At 44.2% G+C, this 27,102-nt stretch overlaps 3 protein-coding genes across 3 annotated transcripts; all 3 read right to left on the reverse strand.

The window, feature by feature from the left end:
* Positions 1 to 564: 564 nt before the first annotated feature.
* drd4-rs (dopamine receptor D4 related sequence) lies at positions 565 to 11,032 on the reverse strand. Its single transcript, XM_080491954.1, has 6 exons — positions 10,830 to 11,032; positions 6,208 to 6,334; positions 5,846 to 6,126; positions 5,326 to 5,438; positions 3,394 to 4,070; positions 565 to 1,270 (listed from the first exon to the last, which is right to left on the reverse strand). The coding sequence occupies exons 3-6, from the start codon at positions 6,083 to 6,085 to the stop codon at positions 1,068 to 1,070; spliced, it is 1,233 nt and encodes a 410-aa protein (XP_080348080.1). The 5' UTR covers positions 6,086 to 6,126; positions 6,208 to 6,334; positions 10,830 to 11,032; the 3' UTR covers positions 565 to 1,067.
* Positions 11,033 to 20,779: 9,747 nt separating this feature from the next.
* On the reverse strand, positions 20,780 to 22,993 carry LOC308127093 (uncharacterized protein). Its single transcript, XM_080491871.1, has 4 exons — positions 22,869 to 22,993; positions 22,728 to 22,793; positions 22,226 to 22,594; positions 20,780 to 21,505 (listed from the first exon to the last, which is right to left on the reverse strand). Exons 1-4 carry the CDS (start codon positions 22,964 to 22,966, stop codon positions 21,376 to 21,378), a joined length of 663 nt encoding a protein of 220 aa, XP_080347997.1. The 5' UTR covers positions 22,967 to 22,993; the 3' UTR covers positions 20,780 to 21,375.
* A 1,197-nt stretch (positions 22,994 to 24,190) lies between these two features.
* atp6v1f (ATPase H+ transporting V1 subunit F) lies at positions 24,191 to 25,809 on the reverse strand. Its single transcript, XM_080492213.1, has 2 exons — positions 25,554 to 25,809; positions 24,191 to 24,597 (listed from the first exon to the last, which is right to left on the reverse strand). Exons 1-2 carry the CDS (start codon positions 25,709 to 25,711, stop codon positions 24,396 to 24,398), a joined length of 360 nt encoding a protein of 119 aa, XP_080348339.1. The 5' UTR covers positions 25,712 to 25,809; the 3' UTR covers positions 24,191 to 24,395.
* Positions 25,810 to 27,102: the final 1,293 nt, after the last annotated feature.

Here is a 27,102-nt window from a genome sequence, read left to right on the forward strand (position 1 = left end):
CTGTGATATTTATGAGATATTGGGGCCGTGAACTATGTAAAGTTCACTCACACACTCAATTACGTCATCCTCACTTGATGTTTGATTGTATCCGATGCTAAACTCAAACACAGACGAGGCGTTTCCATGACGATTACCCAAGAAACATGTGATCAGCCGACTCTCAGCAAGAAGCCCCCCCCCCAACCCAGATTTATAAAGATCTCACACTACTGTGCGAGAGTGTAACTATTTGTGGACTGATAATGACTGCGAGGAGGCGAGGTGGAGCAGCGTTGAGTTGGTGTCAGCAGGCGCGTGAAGATGTGAGAAGACGATGGTCTGAGAAACGAGTGGAGACACGCTTGGTTCATTGCGGGGAGGAAAGCAGAAGATACTGCTTCTGTGTACCGTGACAACCGCCGATTCCACCACATCCATTCTAAAAATATACATTTATACTGAAGACTCGGTGAACGCTGTCAGACAAAGTGACTTTCACACATGCTCAGTCGATGCACATTGTATCCTGAACACATTAATTAGAAGCTAAAAACTCGACATCCGCTAATGATTCGATTTTTTACGGAAACAGTCACTTTAACGTCTTTATTTTTGTAATTCTTGACACATATTGTTGATTCAGCTACAGTTCATCACCTTCACTTCACAGATAGAAACACTTCAAAAAAGAAAGTTCCGGAAACAGTCTTCATGCTGTCACAATAAAAGTCATCACCGTTTCATTAACGTGAAAACTCCACACGGATCTAAAAAGAAAAAAAAAAAGAAAAGAAAAGAAAAAAAAAACGTCACCACGGAAACACTTGGATACCGAAGAACATTTAGGATTCACTGATTTTATGCCTCTGGGCAGCGATATGGGCAGTAATCTGATTACTGCTCTGCTTAACAACCACCAGCACTTTCAAAGTAAGAGTCCACATATTTATAACTTTCAAAATAGGAGTCCACAGGTTGCAAACTTTTCAAAAAAAGACTGTTAGGTCCAGTTTGAGTCCAAAAATGTTTAGTTAGAGGTGAACAGTCTGCAGTGTCTGAATGAAGGTCTGACCGACCGACCGGCTTCACATCCGGCAGCAGAGCAGCTTGTGAAAGACGTTCCTGAACTCGGCGTTGAAGGCAGTGTAGATGATGGGGTTGACCGCGCTGTTGACGTAGCCGAGCCACGTCACGACGGAGATGAGGGTTGGGCCGATGTTGCAGGACTGACACGACACCTTGGTGACGTGCACGACGAAGAACGGCGTCCAACAGGCCAGAAACACACCTGAGACACAAAGAGAGCGTCTTTTACTGACAATCCATTAAACATAATCAGTTTGATGCTAAACTGAAGCATGCGAAAGTCACTTTAAATTCTGCCCACAGTCTTTTTATTGTGATATCATTTTCTCAGACTTCAGTAACTTTTTTTTTTTTCCACATTCTGCACAGGTTCGTGTTCATATTGAATCCTGATCAGTTCTGGTTTGAAATTCATATGAATCTAGTTTACAGATCAGATCAGGATCAGGTCTTACATTTGAATGCGCTCTGGAAAGAACAGCCTCTCCTCTGGATAAAACCTTATGAGGTCTGGTATTAGGACTGAACTGTGTCTAGATTGGGTTCATATCAGATCTGGATTGTCTCTGGATTATGTCTGAGGTCGGATGAGAGAGACTAGATCTAAATCACGACATGTTTTGAGCAAGTCCAGAGTAGAACTGGAACAAATCTGGATGAGGATTGGAAACGGCCCGAGACAGAAACAGAAGCAACGTTGGTTCAAGCTTCCAGGTAGAATAGAATCTAATACTATTTAAATAATGATTTAAAGCGCCGTGGTGCATTCAAGGACATGGCCTGTCCATTCTTAAATTATCGTCTAACATCTTAATATACTTTATTGTATTTTCTTTCTCCGGGCTTTGAACATAATGTGAAGGATTTGTAAAGAGTCATTATGAAATTTCCGGCACAACATTTCTTCAGACTGTTTCAGTTGGTTGAACGTGCCTGGTGTGAAGTAAAGTGGTTTCCACGGAGATGGATAGGAGCAGTTTCTATTTTTACAGAGATCCTCACAGCTTCACTCGACGGTACGGTAAAACAAGGAGAACCGTTGGTGGAGAGGAGAGACGACCAGCTGAGAGAAAAACTCCCAGAAACCTCCAGTTTAAAAGTAAAGAGTGGAGAGTTTTCTCCGAGGAAGAGGACAAAGAGAGGATCTCTTCCAGGATTTACCCCGGGAGTTCTTAACGCCTCTTTTGCTTCACCTTTAGTGTCTGGTTATAATCTTGATTGGATTGTTGGCTGACCTTAAAATCATCTTATCCTGCTTTGACTGACCGCATTCGTGTCTCTGCAGTTTTTCATTCATACTTTAAGCACACATGCAGACAGGATGGCAATAAGATGAGTGGAAAGGTCTGTGCTGTACTTCTTCTCCCTGGTCCATCCTTTGAGCCGTATCCCAGCTCGCTGTTTCTAGTAAACCTCCAAACCCGAAGGCAACCAAGACGCATCTCAATAACCCATAAACCCGTCATGCATGTGAAGGAATACGATGCGACACTTCCAACTGATGATGACGTGGAAGCACCCGGCTCCTCGCAATACAGAGTGACGGCTTTTAGCCGAAGTTCCAAACTCCTCAAACACGTTGTGAACTGAACAGTCTGGAATGCTGCCATGGGACCGTGGCAGGTGGAGGGTTTGACTGGGGCGGTACAAGATGTCAAGCGGTAAAAGCAGGTGTCCTAAGGCGAGCTCAGGGTGGACAGAAACCTTCCGTAGAGCAGAAAGGTAAAAGCTCGCTTGATCTTGATTTTCAGTGTGAGTACAGACCGTGAAGATTTGGCCTCGTGATGCTTCTGACTTTTTGGGTTTTAAGCAGGACGTGTCAGAAAAGTTAACACTGGGATAACTGTCTTTTGGTGGCTGTTTCTTCATAGCGACCTCGCTTTACCAACCTTCATTGTGGGTTCCTCCTATCATTGTGAAGCAGAATTCCCCGAGCGTTGGATTGTTCACCCACTAATATGAAACGTGAGCTGGAATTAGACCGGTTAGTTTTTAGTTGAACTCTTCAGTCTGTCATGGACTGTGAGGACTGCTACTCTGTGAAGAAAGATCTTGAATGCCTTGAACGCCCACCAGAAACTTCTCTAACCAAACTGATGGATTTCTGTTATTTAAACTGTTATTTCGTCCTTTGTGCTCCGTGTGTCTAAGTCAGGGTCATCTGGATGAGGAGTTTGATACAGTTTATATCCTGGATGGTCTGAATTCCCTCCAAATACTGACAGAATCACACGAATGCACCAGGAAATGCCACAGTGGCCGGAGTAGAACAGATTCAACAGACATTAAACCAAGTCCTACAATATTCCTGGTTCAGATACTCACCAACTACAACGGGCAAGACCTTCATGGCTTTTCTCTCGCGGCCACTGACCCGGCTGCTCTTGCTGTTCCGTCGTCCTCTTTTGGTAGCATTGCTCTTCAGGCCGTTCTGGTTTTGGCCCTCCCTCCTGTCTGTGACCTCACCGTCTGAGACGCTGTCCATTTGTGTCGTCATCGGGTCGCTCTCCGCCGCCACTGCCGTATCCAGGTGGTTCTCTGTCTCCGGTGTCGCTGTGGGCGTTGCCATTGAGAGGGTGGATGGCGACGTAGGGCTCAGTGCAACCGGTGTCGTGTACACGACTTTCTCTCGACTTCCGCCAGTCGTGGTTTTGGCACGCCGCAGAGCCGAGCTGAGACGTAAGGACAGAGCCCGGCGGCCGGTCCGGGCCGGCTGAGACCGGCTGCGGCCGCTCCACCGCCGCAGGCCCCGAAACATCCAGTAATACAGGAAGAGCATAACGGGACAAGGCACGAAGAAGGAGCACACTGAGGAATACACCACAAAGCGATCGTCCTCCAGTTTGCACACGGTGGGGTCTCGATCCGGGACCTGGTTGAGACCAAAGATCACCGGGCTCGCCACGCCCAGCGAGAGCACCCAGGTGGCGGTGATGAGAGCCAGCTGACGAATGCTGAACTGGTTCCGGTTGTACTTCAGCGGAACGACAACGGCAATGTACCTGGAAGACACAGGAAGTAAGGAGGCGTTCACATTCTCACTTTGCTCTGGTTTAATTTGTTCATCAAAAATACAAAAAGCCAAAGTATTGGGGAAAAAAGGGCATTGGGCAATTTCTCAAGTCTTCTCTTGATTCTACAAAGTGTCCTATTCTGATTTTATTTCACGTTTGGAGTTGTAATTTTAACAAACTCAGAGTAGACAAAAATTCTGACCATCCCTAAGATCTTCATTGCCTCTCCAAGTGATCCCAGACCCGAGTTTAGAAACAATTCTCAGACAAAAGGCCCGAAAGTCATCCGGAAAGCACCTGGAAGATTCCCAAAAGTTCCAACAATACCTAAATGACTCTCAAAAAGATGCCTTACAAGATGTCTGAAATGTAAAAAAAAAAAGACCTAGCGAGCAACCAAAACAACTAAATAACCGCCAAACTTATTATGATCGACAACTGATGGCTGAAAACCGTCAAACTGACATCGAGAAGATTTCCTGAAAAAACCCCAAAAGAACCCAAAAGATGCTGATTTCCAAAAATACAACAAATAGACTCATAAATGGATGGTAAAAAAAAAGATGCCTGGAAGACGGGCAAACTGATGCTCAAAAGATTTGTACTGGATAATGTGAAAAACTTCAGACAAGACACTCAAAGAGATGGCCAGAAGACATCCCGGAAATATCTGGGGAGAACTCATGTCGTCTGTGTCTTTTCTATGTTAACTGTGTTTGTGGACACACGTGGCAGCAATTAAAGGAAAAACCAGCAGACAGGCTCGGATCAATAACTCATTCGGATCCTGTTGATCTGCAGCTTCCTGCTGACATCTGATTATCTCTGGGGTTTGTTGGCGGCTCAGGAGTTTTATCAGCGATGCTCCGATGGCAGCAGTGTGTGGTCGTGAATGGAGGGATGATAAAAATACTTCCACCGCCTGCCGTCTCCGTCCTGTTTGACTCACTCAGCTGTTTCATCACATTCCCGCCACACTCTGAAAGCTGTCGCTCGGCTCCATTAGCAGCCGCCATCGACTGGCGCGTTATCTCTCGGCAGCAAGGTGCTAACGGAGCGGCGGCGTATCAAACACGCAGCAGATGAGCTTTTCTCAGCTTGGTGACCTCAGACAGAGATCACGATGTAAACGTGTTTAATGGGAGGAAGTTCCGCCCACAGAAGCATCGATATGCACTCTTTCTTTACGGGTAGTTAACAGTGATTATCACCCCCCACCTGCAGATTGAGGGTGAATGCTCACCTGTCCACACTGATGGCGCACAGGTTCAGGATGGAGGCGGTGCACAGCATCACGTCCATCGTCATCAACGCGTCGCACACGTATGTGCTCAACGTCCAGATCCCCCCGAGGAACTGAGCAGAGACAGAGCCCACAGGTAACAGGTCATACCAGGTAACTCGTTTCCGAAGATAACAGGTTCTGACAGGTAACAGGTCCCAACAGGTGGCGTGTTCCGACAGGTGCTAAGTCATGACAAGTGTCAGGTCATAACAGTTAACCAGTCCTGTCTAGTTGTGATAGTTAAAATCTCCAGTCAGGTAATGTGTCCTAAAAGATCTGGACACATTTTGTAAGATCGTGAAAGAAAGTTTAATACTTTGTCCTCTAGGGTTACTTATGCTGACAAGTAATATGCAGCAGCAGGTCCTGAAATGTGATGATTTCTAATCACTTGTCCCAACAAGTAATAGATCCAGAAAATGTCCTGCCGGGCAAAAGGTCACGTGTCCTGACCCGTTCTCATGGTTGTGTTTCTCACCTCAGAGTAAACAAACAGTGGCAGCACGAGCACGGCGAGCAGCAGGTCGGCCACCGCCAGGCTGATGATGAAGTAGTTGGTGGCGGTCTTCAGGGAGCGCTCGGTGAGCACGCTCAGACACACCAGGATGTTTCCCAGGATGATGACGAGGATCAGCGGGACGCCGAGGACCAGGGCCAGGTAGTTGTAGTCCCTCGGCTCCGGCTCACCTGGAGGGCCACCAGGTGTCACGTTGTCCATGATGGAGGCCCCGAACACAGCCGCCGGGCTCCGCTCAACATCTGGAACAGGCGCAGACGCGGCGATCAAAGTACTGGCAGAGTTTAGAAGTACTTGAGTATTTGAACGATCTAACGACCCACCTTGCTGTTACCTGTCCCAGGTGCTCTGTCGGGTGTGTGTCTCTACAGATGCAGTGTGTCGGCTTCAAGTTATTCTCCTCACACGTCATCTTCAGGTGAGCTGCTGGTTCTTAATGGTTTCTTCTCACTGTAAACAAACATGAATATCTTAGGTAAACACATTGGCTTCTGTGTTTTTGTTGGATCCGTTATATTTTTTATTCTTTCTTTCCTTAACTTTAAAACTCGCTATAAGCGCAGTTCTTATGTTAACCCACTAGGTGGAGCTTGGGTCAATGTAAGGAGGAAATAAAGCTCCAGGTGAAAGAGGCCAGGTGTGTGTGGTGGGAGAACGGAAAGTTTTTGACCATGTCAGTGTGGCAGAGGGTCCGATGAGACCTTTATTTTGTTATATTGGAGTATCGAAAGGGATTATTGTTTTGAAGACTGCGATAAAAGCATCAATGTGGAAAACGGAAACACAAAAAATGGATCGTCATATCCATGGACAAACAACGCTTTGGACATCGGTTTTATTTGTTTGCCTGAAACACACATTTGAAATAAGTTACCTGTCCGCTCCTGAGCCGCCTTTAATTTAATTTAATTAAATGCAGCGGCACGTTTTGTTTCAGAAATGTTTCCTATTTACACCGCAATGTTTTTGAAATGGCAAAAACGCTGATAATGATGTAGTCAGTATGCCAGGCCATGAGATGGCGCTGTTGGTTGTCATATAGACAGAAGTTGGGTTGCTACCACAAGTGTCTCTCAACTATAAAACCTACCAAGTCCCAGGAGAGGACTGGGAGTCATGACACTCTGGAAGCCGCTATTGTTGGTATTGTCCATCTACCTGCGCATGTGCAGAAGAACTATTTACTATGGTCACGGAGCGCATGGGCAGCAGCAGCATTCACAGTGGTGCCGAGCACCGTTGTCGTGTAAATGAACCCCCAAAACGGAATGAAAGTTTTCCTCTTTGGGTCCAGTCTTGTTGGCCAAGGTTCTGTCCCACCCCATGTTCAGTCTGCACAGCTGCAGATGCCCCGCCGACGAACGAGCCAATCAGCAGGATTGTGCGGCGGCTGAATGGCAGCCTGATGTCGTGCAGCCCGCCACTTAATAAACATTGCCCGTTATTGTTTGGTGAAGTGTTTCCTCCAGGACCGAATCACATCACGGAGCGGCTCTCATCCTACCACGCTTCGACGTTACCATGACGCCCGGGTCACATGTAAACACACAGAAAATCACACACCAACGCTCGGGTTTGAAGACAAAAGCAGCTCATTAACGGAGAGAAAGTGCTCGGGCCTGCGCACAAACTTATTGTTTCACCAGATCAACAGATCGATAAACTGCCATGAAACTGTTTCCGTTTTTGTTTTTTTTTGTATTGAGAAACATAAGCTGCAGAGTCATGGTCGAGATATTTTACTGGATCCTCTAAATGTGACTGTCAGTTATACTCTATTATTATAATGTGTGACTGTTTATGGTATGCTGCACAATTAATGCACTTTTTTCCCCTTTTGTTTCAGCAGACACTCACACTGTAAATGTGTGTGTGTGTGTGTGTGTGTGTGTGTGTGTGTGTGTGTGTGTGTGTGTGTGTGTGTGTGTGTGTGTGTGTGTGTGTGTGTGTGTGTGTGTGTGTGTGTGTGTGTGTGTGTGTTCACAACGAGCTGTGTTGCGATCAGCACTCACGAACACATCCACGGGAGCTGAATCTTGTTGCAGCTCATCCATCATCAGGCGGCAGCGTCCAGACAGCAGAGACGAAGCCGTCTGGACTCGTAAACGAAGAGAGATTTCACGTGACAAACCCGAGAGAGAGAGAGACAGAGAGAGAGAGACAGAGAGAGAGAGAGAGAGAGAGAGAGAGAGAGAGAGAGAGAGAGAGAGAGAGAGAGAGAGAGAGAGACGGCTTCACGTCCTGGAGCCTCATTCTGATGGCCAGTGTGTGACAGTTTGCTCGCTGCAAAGTAACTTTACTCAGTAACTAAACTTTTAAAAGCAAGCTATAATGAAATTAGTAACAGTTACTGACGTTTTTAGAGGGCTTATAACTTTTGTTGAAAACGGCGGCCAAGGTGGAACTTTGTGAAAACGCTCCCACTCTTCTGAAACGCTGCTACTGCACATGTGCACCACGCCTGTAGTAAGTAGGTCTTCTGCACATGCTCAGTAGATTTACAATAACAACAATGGCAGCCTGCAGGGTGTCATGACTCCCAGATATTATCCTGGGATTTGGTAGTTTTATAGTTGATAGTCGCAGTAAAAACAATCAAACTTGGTCGTCCGTCCATACGAATGTCCGTGTGCTCCCAATGTTGACGTTCACAGCTTATTGTTCTCTGCACGCATGTGTGTGTGTGTGTGGTTTCGTGACAAAAGCAAACAGTGTCAGCTCCTGGCCTGGCCTGCTAACTACATTACTGTCAGTGTTTTTAACATTTGTAGTGTAAACACGGCCTAAGCGGTTAGCTTTAGCATTAGCATGATTAAAAATCTGTTCTATCCAGTGAAGAGCAGCTATGTAGCTATGCAGCTAACTATTGGATTGAATTGTAGTTTACAGGAATAGAGCATCTTCCTCTACTCACTGATGTAAATTCAGTTAATATCCAGATTATACAGTAGAGCATCTGTCTGCAATACCAAGCAAAGTAACTCCAGTACTCCTTAAAGAAATACTTAATTTTCAGTGAGACCGTTAATCACCTTTCTCACTGTCTTTCTGCGGTGGCTCGCAGCACGTTGGCGATAATTCGGATTTGTTGACGTGAACTGGGACTCGTCACGAATCAGGTCTGAGCGGCAGCTTCCCGGTTCTTTGTCTCTAAAATAACAACCAAGAGGAGGCGGACAAGTTTCCCCGGCTGACGCCATGGAAACGGACCTGCAGACGACCACCTTCTCGAGGTCTGTACGAGTTAATCAGAGCGTGTCACTTTGGAGGACGACTTAAGCAGGTGAGGGGGTGGAGCCTCGCCCTAGCGGCGCCAGAGACCTGTCCGTCATGCTCGTGTGTGCAGCTGCAGGTTCCTGCTGTCGACAAGCAGGTGGCTTTCTTTCAATTCTCGGCCATAACATTAGGACCACCTCCCTCCCTGCACGCCACTACACCGGTGAGGTGTTTCTGTGGGATCATGTTGAGTCCTGCGAGTTTTGAAGTGGGAGTCTTTACGGAAGAGACTGCTTGGTCCTGCACACCGATGGCCCACATCTCAAACTGGATACGTTGTTCCACAAACTATTCCTGGAGCAGTTTAACTTTGTAACAAGACAAAACACGAGCCAGAAGCCAGTTTCCATTAATGTCCAAATCTAGTCTCAAATATGGACAAACCTGAGAAGTCAGTCCAAAATCCAGCAGAAATTAGTTAAAAGAGGTTGAAATCAACTTGAACCACCTTGTAGCCGATCTCAAAATCACAATCCCAGCCTCAGATCAAACTGAAGCCAAGTGGAACTCCATCTTAGACCAATTCAAAAGTCTGAAATCATCATGGAATCAAGCTGAAATCCACGCGAAAGCTCCATGAAATCACTTTAAAAGCACTCGTTCATCAACCTGAAATCATTACAGAATCAGGCTGAAATCCTCATGGAAGCATCCTTATGACAACATGGAACCAACCTTAAAATCATTGTGAAATCAGGTTGAAATAATTTGTGGAATCAACCTGACCTCAACATGGAATCAACTTGAAATCATCTGAACTCAACCTGAGATCAACATTTATTCAAGCCGAAGTAGTCGTGGAATCAACCTCGGGTGAACTCAGATTAAACATGAAACAACATGAAATTTCACTGAGATTAAGATTAAATCAATGTGAAGGCTTCCTGTAAATATCACATCAAAATCACTCTTTCATAAATCTAAAACACCATTAAATCGGGTTGAAATCATCATGGAATCAGCCTGAAATCATTATGGAATCAGGCTGAATGATTGTGGAACTAACCTGGGATCAACATGAAATCGCATTTTCATCAACCTCCAATCATCATGGACTCAACCTGAAAACCACTTGAAAGCTTTCTAATATGAAAATGACATCTATTCCAAAACACTGTGGCAATTGCTTGAAATCAAGAAAGAATCAACCTCAGTTCAACAAAAAACTAACATGGAATCAACAATAAAACACCCTAAATTCAGTAGCAGCCTGGAATCTCCCAGGAATCAGCCTGAAGTCAAGGTGAAAGACAATTTAAAAAAAAAAATTTAAACATCAACATAACTAAGTTTAGAACTCCGTTCCAAATGAAAATCGTAAGTCTTTTTAATTGGTATATATATTTGCATAAATTTACTGGCAGCACAAAAGAATGTTTTTGTTTTTTTTAAATCTTGATTATTATTGTGAATGAATCTGATGTGAATGCTGTTAATTAGATTTCAGAGGATTTTCAAGAAATGTTTAAATGTGTTAACAAAAAGGAAAATGAACATGCACAATGATTTACATAATGATTACATCTGTTTGGAGTAAAATGTTATTTTTAGGGGTTTTTGTTTTGCTTGGAAATGTTTTTTCCAAGTCGTCTTCATGGGAAACTGAACAAAACTGCAACATTTAAGTGAATAAATGGGAGAAAAAAATGAGTAAAAGGATGAAACTTACCATTCAGACAGGAAGAGTTGGTTTCTAGGGATTTTTCGCTCCTGTGGGTTTGGTTTCTTCTCAGTAAATCTCACAGGTTTCTGAGCGCCCTCCTTCCTCACAGCCTTTCCTCTCCCTCCTCCTCCTCTTTCCACCAGTTTCTCCTCCTCCTATTGTCCCTCCTTCTGTTGTTCCTCCTCCCGTGTCCTCGCTCTCCTCTGCTCGCAAACTTTTTTCTTCACCTCTATAAAAAGGTTCAACATCTAAATGCTGTCTTCTCCTCCTCCTCCTCCTCCTCCTCTTCCTCCCCCTCCTCCTCCTCCTCCTCCTCCTCCTCCTCAGTGCTGATTCCTGTTCTGTGATTGGCTGACAGCCTGCAGGGATGCAGAGCCTCGCCTCTCCTCTCTCTGTGATTGTGAACCTTTTCGAACACCTGCTGATTCCACCGTGCATCGCCCTCTGCTGGTCATGGTGATAGAATCAGCATTAGCAGAGTCGATGCCTCTCTCTGCTCTGCCTACTGATCTTACTGTTTACATTCTCCAACGGTATAGTCTCTTTCATTCTAATCATTTAAGCCACTGTTAGGCTTCTCCCAGGGTTCTGTCCTTCTCTGTTGTTCAACTCACTCATTATGGAGCATCTTCCTCCCGCTAACATTCAGATTGTAGAGCATCTTCCTCCACTAACCTCCAGATTGTCGAGCATCTTCCTCCCGCTAACATCCAGATTGTAGATCATCTTCCTCCCGCTAACGTCCAGATTGTAGAGCATCTTTCTCCCGCTAACATCCAGATTATAGAGCATCTTCCTCCCACTAACATCCAGATTGTAGAGCATCTTTCGCCCGCTAACATCCAGATTGTAGAGCATCTTCCTCCCGCTAACGTCCAGATTGTAGAGCATCTTCCTCCCGCTAACATCCAGATTATAGAGCATCTTCCTCCCACTAACATCCAGATTGTAGAGCATCTTCCTCCCACTAACATCCAGATTGTAGAGCATCTTCCTCCCGCTAACATCCAGATTGTAGAGCATCTTTCTCCCACTAACATCCAGATTGTAGAGCATCTTCCTCCCACAGACTGATGAAACTTTATTCAGTGAATCAGTCAGATTGGCCAATATAGTACTGATAGCTGAGGCAATGCTAATGCTAACACTACATTAAAACAGTTTTAGGAATGTAACGTTACCCTGTAACTCGTTCCACTACTTTATAACTGCGGTACCAGTAGAGATGACTGTGATGAAGCCGGGGTGTTCAGGAACGTGCTCCAGTTAGCCGGTGGCGTGGTGCAGGAGGTCGCGGTGGTCGGACGAGTCCACGGGGCAGTTCTGTGGTCTCTTGCGAGCGCTCAGGTTAACTCGTTGACTCATGTTCGTTTTTTAAAAAAAATATTTATTTCAGTGCACCTGTGACTCAGCACTCGAATCACTTCCCTCCTCATCACGCTGCTCATCCCTGCGGGACTCCCTGAGCGTGCGGAGGTTTAACGTCTCTGCTGGAAGTCAAGGTTCCCTCTCTCACTGATCCCGCCACATCAGAGTCTCGTCGGCGTCACAAAGTCGTCCTCCTGAATCTCAGGGGAGGTGAGGCTGCTCATTATTTCTGACGTGAAGAAAGCGCAGCGGTTGGCATGCCATGCACGCCGAAGCGAGTTATTGTGCGATCCTTCCAAATCCCCCACAAGCAGGTCAACCCACAGTTTGTATTTTAACGATTGACAAATGAAGAAAATCAACACACTTTGGTTCATTACATTCGCGTCATATTTGGGAACGTGTGCGGATGGAAAGGGGCTGAGCGTAAACCGGGTAGAGTGAGATTGAGCTTTTACCAAGCAGGGGCCAAAGTCTCCTTGTCCTCGCCACGATGCGCCTGCTGGCCTCGGCGCTCCCCAGAAACCGACCAGCCAAAACAAATTGTTTTCAGCCGTGGAAAGTTTTCATTTGTTGCTGCTTGGTATCGAAACTGAGACGGGCTTGAACCCAGTATCAAAGCCAATGCAGCGTTTTCTTTTGTGTTGCTGGTGGTTTTTGCCGCCGCCGCACATCTCAGACACCCGAGGCTTCGCTGAACGTGCGTTTCCATAACTGGGTAAAAGGCGAAAGAGTTGGAAACCTTCAAAGGAACATTACTCTTGCTACACTTTGGAGACGGAGTGTGGCAGGAGCAGTGGATGGACCGAGCACCTTGAATGGCGGCCGCCTCATTGGCGTGTGAATGTGTGTGTGTGTGAATGTTATTAGCAATGAAAAGCACTCTGGGAACTGCTCAAGCAGATACAAAGCGCTTAATAGGCAAAATCCATTTACCTTTTACTTCACAGACCAACTTCAAAAGAACAGGTATTCCATTGTTTCGCTTCACGTTGTTGTTCGATTTCTGACAGAAAACCAGCTGCTTTCATGAGGGGAAATAGCTTCTTTTGAAACATGTCGCTGTGTCGTCTTACTGGACGACACAGTTAAAAAGGATCCAGATTTGGCAGCTGTTGTGAAAACACACAATGGTGGGTGGACCCCTACTACACTCTGAGGGCAGAGGGAACCCGTGACCTCACAGGACATATCGATTGTCATCGGATTTGTAAATGAGTCATATGAGGTCACACGACGTCCGCTAACCATAGCAACCGCGGATAAGAGTGACGCACAGACATTCACGGAGGACGGGTTCAGCGGAATTCAATAGCGCCGGGCTTGCCATATCGAACATCCTTGGTGGAGTATTTGATGGAGCTGCTCTGACGTCTGGGAAACATGGTGGCATTGAGAAGCTGCGGTATGAAATGCTTGATTGTGACATACCGTTGGTGTGTACTCCGAATACATCAGAGGAAAATCGCACGCCGGCTGATAGTCGATGGCTAATAAGAAATTATTTTTTCCAGTAATTCTTGATACTTTTTAATGAAAGAGAGTTATTGTAACTTTGATATCAAAATGTTAAACGATGTCAGAAAAACAAAAAGCGGAATACTGTGAAACGTAAAATAAAGTATGCGAACGACGACTTAAAGTTTATTACATTCTGAACAGGATGTGAATAAAGGTGAAAAGGATTATATAAATCGAGAGCTCTTTCCTCAATCACCACATATTTCTAATCTACTGTGTCCATGTAACAGGACAAGGAAAACAAAGGGGCCATTGTTGAAAGCAGTCCTTCCAGAATATCCATTGTCTGAGGCAGCCCACCTTCAGAGGCAGTTTACTTTTCAAGACCACCCACTGCCTGGGGCAGTTATTTTCTCAAATAGTCTTCTCTCTCAAGTTGCCTGTGACAATCCACCGTCTGAAGCAGTCCACTTTGAGAGACATGTTACTTTGTCAGTGAGCCGACATAAAAAGAACTCTGAGGCAATTGACTGTATGATGCAGTCCATTGTCTGAGTCGCTATATTCTCCAAACTATTTGTCTAAATTATCTCGTTGCTCCTACTCTCTGGTAAGACCACTGTCTGAGGCAGCACATTGTCCGTATAACAGTCGGGTAGTTTATTGTCTGATGACGCTTAAAGGACCATTTCTGACCAGGTCCATTGTTCCATTGCTTAGGACATCCCACTGTTTGAGGCCACTCACTGTTATTGACTGTTAATTGATCTAATACAGCCCACTGTCTGAGTCAGTTGAATGTCTGGGACAGCTCTGAGGTCTGACATAACTCATTTTCTCGGATATTCCACTGTCTGAGACAATTTATTGTCCATTACATCCCACTGTTTGAAGCAACTAGTGTCCGAGGCAGTCAATTTTTTTTTAGGGGGGAAGCTTATTACCAGAGGGAGTCCATTGCTTAAGGCACAACCATTACCTTAGTACACTTTATGTCTGAGACAGTCCGTTGTCTTGGGCATCCCACTGTCTGAGGCAGTTCATTTTCTCGGGTAACCTAATGTCTGAGGGAGTTTATCGTTTTTAATAAAGTCTACCGCATGAATCCATTGTCTGAAGCAGTTTCTGGAGGCGGATCGTTGGGTTTGTAGCTGCGTGTTCCCGCCGGTGGAAGTGGCGGTGGTGAAAAGATGGTGTGCCCTCTGTTTGGCGTGACGCTGTCCAACATGTGGCTGCTGCGTGCGCGGAGCTTCATAATGACCCTGAGAGCAGTGCGAACGCCGGACATGTTAATGAGCCGCCCGCCATTAGCATTTGTGAGAGGGAGCAGCAGAAATGCTCTTTTATCTTCATTCATGCTGCTGCTGCCGCGCAACATATGTCGGCTGCATTATTCATGTCACATCTGCATGTGGGGAATTTAAATTAAACCCTCGCTACGCCGACTAATAGTTTAGTCAAAGTCCGACTGCTAAAGAAGAACGCGATGGGTCCGTTTTATTAATGGAATCTATAATTACACCGCAGACATGAACACATGTTAATGAGACGCACACAGACACACTCACACATTTCATTTGTTTTCTAATCGACCGCGAACTCAGCGATCAGCAGCTCATCTGCATGAATCACTTGAAATAAACCAGCACGCACAGCAGGGCCCACCAGAGCCAGACCACCGAGTCCACAGAGACCAACAGAGACCACAAAGACCACAGACCACTCTGGCCAGGCAGAGATCAGACTGAAGTGAGACCATCATCCAAGACCACTGAGTCCACCAAGACCACTCAAACCGACCAGGCCAAAACGATTAAAACCACAGAGAGTAAAAAGACCACCCAGACCACCAGCACCAAACAGACCACTCAGGCCATGGACACTAGAATCCACCAGGACCAAGTAGAGCAGAGCCCAATGAGAAACCATTGAGCCCAATGAGACAACCGAGTACACCAGGACCACGCAGTCCACAGAGGCCACCAAGATCACCAAAACACTCAATGAGATGATTTGTCATCATCCAAGGACCAATTGATTCGATTCTGAGACATTAATAGTTAATCGTTTCCAAATTAAAAAAAAAACAAAACTGCTATAAAATTTCCCATACAAAGCAGATGAGAGAGGCACCTCGTGGAGGAGATCAAATGAGATCAGAATCTGTTGCCATGGAGACGCTGCCGGCTCAGTGTTTCACACAGTGATGTTGCCACCTGACCTACCCAGTTAGCTTCGATACGAGCTAACGGCTGCTATGCTAGTGACGGTAACTCAGTTCTACAAACAGATGTGGTGTTGGCGAGTGTCACTGATTCATGTTACACTAGTGCACATGGTGAAACACATGACAATATACAGGAAACAATATAGGATAGCATGTAATACATGATATACGCTACACAAATCAGGGGTGTTCAACCTGTGGCTCTTTGGACCTTTTGTAGCAACTCCCTGACGCTTTCAATAAATTATACTGAAATAAACATTTGATCTTATTTTTTATTTTATTTACACGTCAGAGTCATTTTCACAAAAAAAAAAAAAAAAAAAAGACTTTAAAGAAAAGGCAAAATAACCAAAATGAGGGGAAAATTCTAAAATGACTAGAATTTATTAAATGGAAAACAGCTTTAAAATAAACAAGCAAAACTGGGTAGAAAAGAGATAAAATGGTCAAAATGGCTACGACGTCGTTCCTGTGGCCATAAGACTCTATAGCTCCTCCCTGTAAATAGTGTTTTTTGGTTAATTTCATCCAGTCTGTGCTTATATTTGTCACTGTTAAACCTTGTTCATATTAATATTTATTACTACTTATGTCTCATTTCTTATTTGATATTCAACTTTCTTTCTATTTATTCTGTGTGGAGCAATGCTTATAGGAATTTACCTCTAAGATTAATAAAGTATTCTATTCTATTCTATTCTATTCTATTCTATTCTGTCAATATTATCTGGATAATGCAGAAAAAGAAAGATGAAACTGCTAAAATCAGGTACAGAAACTGCTGAAAATGTAATGAAATGTTTGCCACCCTAAATTGTAATTGAAACTTCCTAAAAACGATTTGTACGTGCTTTAAAACTAAACTTGAGAAGCTGTGTCAGCCTCATTTTAAAGGTTAGATGTGTTTTGCGGCTCCAGGTAAATTTGATTTGGTGAAGAAGAAAATAAATCATAAAAACAATGTCTCTTTTGCTCATAAAGGAGTCCTGCAGTGGAATAATGCGAGATGTGTTAATGTACACAATACATTATAATATGTTCTATGATGACGATGTGATAGAATTAATCATATAGCAGGTGATAGAACATACAATAATATATAGTGAACAAAATTATGTTACAGACTGTGATACACATGAAATACATGATACTAAAATACATCTTGTGCTACAATGTGATCCAATACGATACGTTATTAAACACGTACACAGGATGATACCGTGTAAGACATTATGAAGGAACTATTTGATAGTATAAGAAGCAGGAAACGGTTTCAAGGTTTAAAGGTTCAGCTTGTGTCGGCTGTTCAAACTCTGACTATCCTCGTTTCTTTGTCTCTTTGAAGGATTCTGTGAGAGGCGGACGGACAGCGGAGACGAGGAAGCTGCTGTTTAAGCTCCCGCTTGTCTGATTTATGTATTAATTCGGCCGCGTGTTGGAGGAGGTGTGAGGACATTCGCGGATCACATGACTTTCCATTTATACTAAGACAGTGCGAGAACAAAGAGCAGCTTCAGCGAGAGGGAAAAGACGTCAGAGGAGACCGAACGAGACACCCAAACTCGTCTTCGTTATCATCTCTGCCGCTCTTCATCGCTCGAGCACGCCAGCCGCCTTCCTCCAGCTCCCGAAACCCATCGACTGACGGACGTTTCAGATTGAACAGTTTAAAGGGGCCTGCTGTTTGTGTGTCGATCTTCAGTCTCGTTTCAGCGTCGATTCGCTCTGAATGTCTCACTCTTCCCTCTCATTGCCTGAAAGTGGAGGAACCGGGAACTCAGAATGTTTCAGGAAACTTTAGTTTACAGGTAACAGCTGTACATCGGCTAGAAAAACGACTTTATTCTCATCAATATCAGCCGACACACGGCTGCCGGTACAGCTGCTGCCTTCAGGCAGAACCATCAACCGTCACCTAATGGAATGATCTTTGAATCCACTCCAGAAATACCATGAAACAAGTCAAACATCCAATCCAAGATGAGCCCAGGTAGTCAGGAATCTAGTGTGACTCTAATCTGAGGGAAATAAATAAATGAATAAAAACAAATGAATGTGAAGACTGAAGGTGTCTTTGATCCAGTTCACACTGGGATTAGGAAAGTCCAAAGACAAACTACAAATAGTCTAAAAGGACATCAATTCTGTGTCCTAAAAACCAGTTCTGATTCTGGTCCGAGCAGTCTGATATCAACTCCAAACTTTAGTACTATTCTGAAAAAAAAAAGACCAAGATTTGTATAAACTAGAATGAAGCTTCTTCTAAAATAAACGCCACATAAATAAAGTCCATATTTAACTGAAGCAGGAAATGTATTTCTTCACTTACATTTAGAGCTTCGTTCTGATCTCAAAACTCTTAACAACCCCAATTTATTTCTAAAATGCTTGAAAAAGTTGCAAGTCAGCGATGTTCAAAGTTACTAACACTCCTCAGACAGACGACTCGTCTCTGTTCTTGTCCCGACGATCTCGGTGCTGCGTTCGATGCTTTTGATCAGAACATCCTGCGACAGGGACGGGAACATTTCCTCAGGATTGAAGGTCCAGCACTCACCTGGTTTCGATCATATTGATCAGACACATCCCATTTTGCTCATGTTAATGACTCTGCAGATCAGAGTAAAAGTAAACATGGGGTTCCACAGGGTTCTGTTATAGGACCGCTGCCCTTCATATTATACATGCTTCCTGGAGGGAATATTATCAGGAAAGACTCCATTAGCTTCTGTTGCTATGCAGATGATTCACAAATCAATTTATCTACGAAACCAGTTGATTCTGATAAAACTTGTTAAAATAGAGACTTAATAAAAGCTTGGATGAGCCGTAATTTTCTACTTCTGAGCTCTGATAAAACAGAAGTTATTATATTTTGTTCAAAACAACTGAGAGAGAAATTATCTAAAGTTATAGTAACACTGAATGGCTTTTGTTTAGTTTTAACCAGGGGGTCTGGATAAAAGGGCCTCAGAAGCCTTCTACTCTGTCCTATTCTCTTTATTCTATCCTTTATTATTTCTATTTTTCCTATTCTACCATCTGTACGATGGAACTCCCCCCCCCACCCCCCCTACCATCAGCTTTTTCTATGACTATTTCAAGATACACATCAGGAATGCGCGGCTCCACCTTCACCCTTGATCTCATCCCATCTGGCCTCATTAAGGCCCGTCGGCCTTCCGTCTCTCCACTCATCACCACAATCATATATTCATCCCTCGGCTCTGGGTCAGTACCACAACCCCTCAAGCCTGCTGCCGTTTACAATTTTGTCGCTGCCCCAATCAAATCCCATCTCGCCTCCAATGCCCTGGTCGAACCATTTCAATCTGAGCTTCCTCTCACAACATAGTACTGTCACCAACAACGTCCTCATCATGCTTGCCCTCGCTGCAGCCTTCGACACAATCAACCACTCCACCCTCCTCTCCCGCCTGGAATCATCGCTCAATATCACCGGTGGCGCTCTCTCCTGGCTCAGGTCGAATCTCTCAGAAAGACGTCAATTCATCAACATCATTAACTTTACCTCCTGTCACTCCTCTGCTGCACCGAACCTCTGGCAGCAGAGGAGTGACGGAGGAGGTACATTTATTCATCAACATCAATAACTGTACCTCCTCCGTCACTCCTCTGCTGCTGGACATCCCCCAGGGTTCGCTGCTCGGCCCCCTCCTGTTCATCCTCTACATCCTCCCTTCTTGGCAATATCATACGTGAACACGGTCTCCACTTCCCCTGCCTCACTGACGAGGTACAGCTCTACATCTCAACCAAATCCCCCACCTCAACAACCTGCTCCACCCTGACCAACTGCCTCACTGAAATAGAAACAACTTTCTACAACTGAACTATGACAAATTAGATATAATAACCATCGGCCCCAAATCCCTCACAGAAAACACTGACAACTCCACCCGCTCGCCATCACCTCACATCCGTAGCCTCGTTGTCGACAGCAACCACCTTTGGAAAAACACATCAACCAGATCTTTCCCTCCTGCTCAGAAGCAAACACTGAACCTGGGGCGACAGAGCCTTCTCCATATATCTGCACCACCCATGGAACAGGAAGTACAATGTAAATAGACTGAACGTGATCAGATCGACTTCAAACTTCATACGCTGCATCACAGCCTGGCCCTCATCACAGCCATACAACCACGACCATCAGCCTTTCATTAGCACATGCACTCAATAGCGTACGTGTTGGCCTCGTGCTAATCAGCGTACAAGCAAACATTTGAATACACGCAAATAGCATACACGCTAATTGACATATATGTAGCATGAGAGTCCACATCTGATCGACACATTCCGACGAGCCTGGGTGTGCGAGGACCTATTTAACGCTGCTTTAATTTTCAATGTGTTTGCATGCCTGGCTCTTCTGGCTAAAATGGTTAAAGACAGCTAAAACTGCAAAAATCGCTATTAAAGTAGAAAAAGTAGTGTTAGGAGGAGGATTGGCTAAAATGTTTGAACCTATCAAACAAAAAGAGGTCAAAGGGATAAGATGGCTAAAATTTATTAACACGACTGAAACAAAATGGTCAAACGTCAAAATGGCTAAAACAACCAACCGATCAGGTAAAGTTGGCTAAAAATGCTAAAACCACTTGAAATGGCCCCAAAATGGCTTCAAAGGCTAAAGCAGCGAACTTAATTCTAAATGTCGTCTTAGAATGTCATGAATGTATGAAACACAGCAAACCTACAAAAATAAATTATATTTGGTGGAAAGAGACAAAAATTACACTTTTGATGGGAGAATGTGAATTAAGTGTTGTATCTGGTGCTACATGTATTAAATTGAAGTTTAGTGAAACAACGGGATTTGGAAAAATCAAGAACGGAAGTCAAGATCCGTATAAAAAGGAAATAAACCTCATAAACAGTAAAAAAAAAGAATCCAGTTTATTCATGACAAGTTCACTGTTTGCTTTCAGTCACTTTGCTGACCTCTGCTGGTCTATCAGTGTTATTACAGTTTTCATAATCACCTCCAAATTTAGTGTAAAAAAAGAAAGAAAGAAAGACAGAACGAAACTTCAAATGTGAACATAAAGTGTTCAGTTTGATCTCGAGAAGAAATGTATTCAACTTAATGTGGAAATTATAATTTTTTTTAAACAGCAGCCAAGGATTGTGGGTAATGCAGTTCACCTGTTACACCCATTGTGTCATTTGAAAAACAGTGAAATCACACCTTTACACCCATTACACGGCGGGACAGCGCCACCTGCTGTCAGACATCAGCATCAACAAGTGAAAACAATGTTAACGTTATTCTCAAAATACAAAATGTTTATTTTCTTTTTTGGCTTCTACACACAGCCACCGTGATGATGAGGATGGTGAGGATGGTGAGGATGGTGAGGATGATGAGGATGATGAGGATGATGGGGATGAGGATGACGAGGATGATGAGGATGACGAGGATGACGAGGATGACGAGGATGACGAGGATGACGAGGACCACTATCTATCTCACTTCTTTCCGACCCCAAACGGGTCTGTCGTGGCGCTGCCGGCCTTCTCGTCTCCTTTCTGCAGAGACGAGCCCAGATTGGCCGTCAGGCAGGTGGGCAGGACGCAGTGGACAATGACTCTGTAATTACTGAGAGGGAGACAGGTGAGACAGGAGAGACAGGTGAGACAGGTACAGGTCAAACAGGTGAGATGGGAATAGTTCCATTAGGCGAGGTGGGTGAGGGACAAATGTAGGTAGAATAGAGATTGATGGAGATGAGGTAAGCCGTTTTCTATCTTGTGATGAGATTATAAAGTTTTATTTTACTCTGCATTTATTTTGAACTGCCAGATAAAAACTTTTGTCTCAAATAATAACAAAATGTATTTATTCTTTTCTATTTTATGTAGCCCTGCGCAAAAAAAATACACTGATAAACTGAATAACTTCTGATCTGAATGGTGAGTGAATTCTTTGCTCCGCCCACTGCCTCCCTCAGTGACACCTACTCTTCAAAGGATTTCCTGAGAGAGTGAGAGAGAGAGAGAGAGAGAGAGAGAGAGAGAGAGAGAGAGAGAGAGAGAGAGAGAGAGAGAGAGGTGGTGTCAGATGAGTGTGAACTGGTAAACATCTGCTCAATATTGGCATGTAACAAATAAAAGTCTTACGTTGTTTCCACTGGCAAAACAAACCTGAAACACACACACACACACACACACACACACACACACACACACACACACACACACACACACACACACACACACACACACACACACACACACACACACACACACACACCAGTGTAAAGCTCATGACCACAGAGACTTCGACACCACAGAACACGCCACCACCTACTTTACTCACATGAAAGGAGTTCTGGCCGTCATGTTGCGGTCAGCCGTGGTGTCGTTCGACAGCTCCTTCCTTCTGTCGTACAGCGTGCCGTTTGCGGTGTCGAACATGGAGCCCTTTACTGTGTCGTTTCTCGTGTCGTTCGTGGCGTCGAACATCGTGTCGTCCGTGGCGTCGTACGTCTTTTTGTTAATGGTGACGTTTATCGTGTCCTTTGTGGCGTCCAAGGTCACGTTGTTTATCGGGACGTTTGTCGCTTCTTCCACGGTGTTGTTCGTCTTGTTCAGCGTGTCGTCCGTCTTGCTGTGCGTCGCCTTGGTTACCGTGTTGTTCGTGGCGTTGCTCTCCAACACGGCGTCACTGAGGATCACTGGTTCTGTTCTGGTAAAAAATTCGACAGAGAGTAAAACGTTAATATATCCCATCGTCTGGGGAACATCTGTTAAAACCACTACCTGTGGACAGTCTGTGTTCACAGCGGAACATAATGCGTTGAGCAGGACTCAGGACTCACCTCCTGGACGGGTTTTTGTCTTTGTCCGTCGGACGGTGGAACGTGGCCGCGCTCGTCTCGTTCCGTCTGCAGGAACAAACCAAAAACTTCAGAATGGGAACGAGGCACACCGACGAGTTCTGACTGAGGTCGTCGTCTCACCTGGAGCGAGGAAGAGGAGCAGCGGACACACAAACCACCACAATCATCGTCGTCGTCATCATCATCATCATCACGGCGACAGACAGTGCAGACTTCATCCTCTCCTCACTCGGGAGCGTCTCCGTGTGCCCGCTCCTCCACTGCCCTCCTGCTTTTTGTGCATCGGCGCATCCTCAGCCGAAGGTCGGCTGAAGGTCGCCGGAGGACTGATGAGCCTCCTCAGTGTCGAGTCAATATTTACTCACGGCGCCGACCTTGTCCCACGCTCGGCTGCCAGCCCCGAGCATCATGGGAAACAAGAGCAAGGTTCCAGCCAAACAAAACATCCAAAGTTCTCCTGATGGAAAACCCCGCGGGAATAGAATGGAGTGGAAATGCGCCGTTACCGTGACAACGCTCTGTTGTGACTCCATGTTGGACTCCTCATGAGGTGTTGTTTTTCACAGAGTCGGACTTCAGGAGTTCAATTCCACATCTAATTATCATGAAAATCCTTATTTCAGGACTTGTTTGGGAGCGTCTGAACGGACTCAGCGGTTCCCTGTTGCATATCGGATAACAGGATAACGTCGGATAACAGGACCTTGACTGGTGGCTGCTATGGCGTGTTGTCCACGGAGCTGGGCCGCGGGTTCAAAGGGTCGCGTGTCGGGCAAGGGAGTGACGGTATGGGACAGTGGCAAGCAGGGGTTCGGGATTCGGTTGGGGTCTAAGTTTGACAGGACTGGAGGTTTTTGTGGCGAACACGAATACATATAAGCATTGAAACAAACTTCATAGGGTTCCAGAGATCGAACAGGTTTCTGAATTTATTTACAAGCTGGTTCTACATTTGGATTTTTGACAGTTTCAGACTTTTCTGGGTGGTTCCTGTCTTCAGGTGTTTTATTCCTGACTGTCTGCGAGATAATTTTTTGATGTTTTCAGCTTCATTTTAAAGGAGTTTTCTTTTTGTTTTGGACCCCTTTTGTCTTGCGATTATATTTCCAACTGGTGTACCAATGGTTTTGGACGATTTTTCCAAGTTATGTATTTTTTTCCATTTCAGTCTAGTTTTGTTAGATTTGGTTGTTTTCAATTGGTTGTTTAGTCCGGTCTTTAGCGTCTCCAACTTTCTTTTGAGCGCTTATTTTTTCTCTGATTGGGTTCATGCTCCCTCGCTCACAGTACGCCGTGATCGGCTCCAGCACCCCGCGACCCTGAACAGGATAAGCGAGATAGAAGATGGATGGATGGTTTCATGTGATTGATTCCCGTGACTAAAGTTTGACTCAGGAACTGACCACAGTGACCTGGACCGAGACTCAAACGACAACAAATTTCACAACAACGTCAAGCCTTTTATTTAAGATAACATCTGATAAATTACAACATCTGAAACAAACACAACACAAAGGAATTGACAGCGTGTGGCATGTTGGAGCTGCGAGGAATGAAACCGCTTGTCTGCAGGTTTACGAAACAAACGCTCCATCTCGGGCCGGAGCGGGTAAACATGGAGGATCCCGACACTTGTTAAGCGGCGGTTTATCGGAAGTCTTCGGCGGAGAACATGCCCTTGGCGCGGCGCAGGATGGAGTCCTTGGAGGCGTCGTACGGATGTTCTTTGGACGGGATCTCCAACACCGCTGGGATGGACTCCATGTGGGCGTCGATGGCGTGGCGAATCATCTCCGCGATAAACTGGTTGATCAGGATGATGCCGATGTCGTTACGCGCCAGGAAGCTCCTGCAGAGATTGGAGAACGACTTTTTAAAATTGGTTTCCTGACACTCACCATCTCTTGCAGCACACTTTAGTCTGCACTGATCCCCGGATGCACTCCACACTACTACTGCACACACAGAAAACAGCTGTGTACATTCACATCCGAGTTTATTGTGTATTCTTGTATAAATTTCCTTTCCTTGGTTTTAACTGACTGGAAATGTTCTGTAAATAAACCGTGAAGACATTCAGATGCAGTCGGTGAGTCACGGAACATGTGAAGAACCGCAAATGTCACTTTGTTGTGAATTTTTTTTGCCACTGAACAGAAATAATTTGACATTTTATTCACATATTCACAGAACAAAGCTTCACAATATTTAAAATGTAGATTTAGTTTACTGATTTTGATTTACTTTTCCTGTAACATGAGCAATAATGTCTTGTCCCCGTTTAGTTGATCTTTAATAGTTTTCTCACCTGATTATTTGTTGTTTATTGTTCATTTACTTTATTTCCATGCATGTTTTTAAGCTGCTTGACATTTTGTACACTTAATGTGATTCAGAGCACTGAAAATCTTTACTAGTTTCTGTTAAATTGCTATTTTTCTATCAACAGCGACTCTTTCTTTTGATAAATAAAACATTTAAAAGGTGTCAAAACGTCCAAAAAACACGAAATAACCGAAAACACGATGTGACAGGGCCCAAACCCTCCTGACAAGACTCCATACACATTTGATGTAAAATAACACCCGGATGAATTGATACATATCACTGACTGCGTTGCTTACTGAATGATTATTTCATGTTGTTTTGTCGCTTTCTGTTCTTTTCGGCGCCGTTAATATTTTTATTCGGCGGTTCATATGAGAGTATTTGGGTGTTTTTCTAGTCGCAGGGTCGCAGAATGAAACGACGCCGGACTCGTTAAAGGGGCCGTTTTCTGAACAGACTCTGGCGGGCTGCTCTCACTTGAACGTCTCCTCGATCTCCGTGATGCTCGTGTCCTTCTCCACCACCAGGAAGTTCGGCTTCCGGTTCTTGTTCAGCTCGCCGATGCCGCCGAGCAAGAATCCGGTGCACGTGTCCTCGTCTCCGATCACGGCGATCAGTTTCCCGCGGCCCGCCATCACGCGTTCAGGTGTTGTTTACCGGAGAAATAAACGGGAGGCTTCTATCAGCTGACGATGACGGCTGCTGCAGAGACGGAGGGTCACGTGACGACGTCAGGTGACTGGCACTTCCGTTTCGATTTTGACGTGCGGCGTGTGCTCCGTTCAAGTGCTCGCTATGAATGGGAAAGTCAACTATCTATCTATCTATCTATCTATCTATCTATCTATCTATCTATCTATCTTAATACTAAAACTTTGTAAATAATCGTGATACAATCAACAAGTTAAATAAAAATCCCTGTAAGTTTTTTTTTTCATATAAAGCGATTCTGTAAGTCATTTGTTGCTGGATTGTAGTTTCAAATTTATGAAATAAATGCGGCCTTTTATGTAATACAGAATGATATAATGTAATTTATGAGGTTAGAAGGATTAGACTTATACAAAGAAACGTATATTATTTGTTTGGTTAAAAGCCAGCAACTCAACAGCAAAGTCAATAAAACCAAAATCTTGAACATTTTTTTTATTTATTTTTTTAATCAAATTTGAAGAACAGCCTGAACAGGTTCAAATTCTAGCTGTGCAGGTTCGATACCTGGGATGTATCACTCTGCATTGTGACGTGTGTATTATTGCATGACTCCAGGTGGTCGGCTATAATAAGACCTCCAAATTATGAAAATTAAAAAAAACTATGGATTTCGAATATAGATGATGGTAAACCCTCTGAATGGTAAAAATTGAAAACATTATTGCTCTTGATTAAAAATGATGGTAAGGCTATATGACCTCCAAATGATGAAAATGGTGAAAATTAATTTAAAAAAAATAAAATAAATGGTGGGTTTGATGAATAATGATGGTAAGACCTCCAAATGGTGAAAATGGTAACGTTTGAAAACAAATTTTGGATTTCAATTATAAACAATGCTAAGGGTATAGTAAAACCTTCAAATGGTAAAAAGAAATAAAAACAATTTTTTAATGGTGGTCTGACTTTTATTATAAGACCCCCAAATGATGAAAAATGTGAAAATGGTACATTTTGATAAAAAAAAAAAAATGGAGGTAAGGCTATAGTAAGGCTTCCAATTGTTGACGCACTCACTTCTTTTCCATCAGCACTTATAATACTTTCAGATTTTACCAACTGTTTCCCTTGTTTTCATGTATTTCCTTTATGTCCCTGTGAAACACTGAATTCTCTTGTGTGTGAATGGTGCTACAGAAAGAAACTTGCTTTACATTGTCTTCAATTGTTATGGTTTCTCGTGAACACTTTTCATTTTCCGCTGAAGCTGTTTTTATCATTTCAGCTTATTTGCATTTCACTCCAAACAAATTAAGTAAGTAAAATGTGTTTTTTCTTCCCCGGGAGTTTTCACTGGCCACTTAAGGTTTTG

The sequence above is a fragment of the Lipophrys pholis genome (assembly GCF_963383615.2).
Source record: "Lipophrys pholis genome assembly, chromosome: 22".
NCBI classification, from domain to species: Eukaryota; Metazoa; Chordata; class Actinopteri; order Blenniiformes; family Blenniidae; genus Lipophrys; species Lipophrys pholis.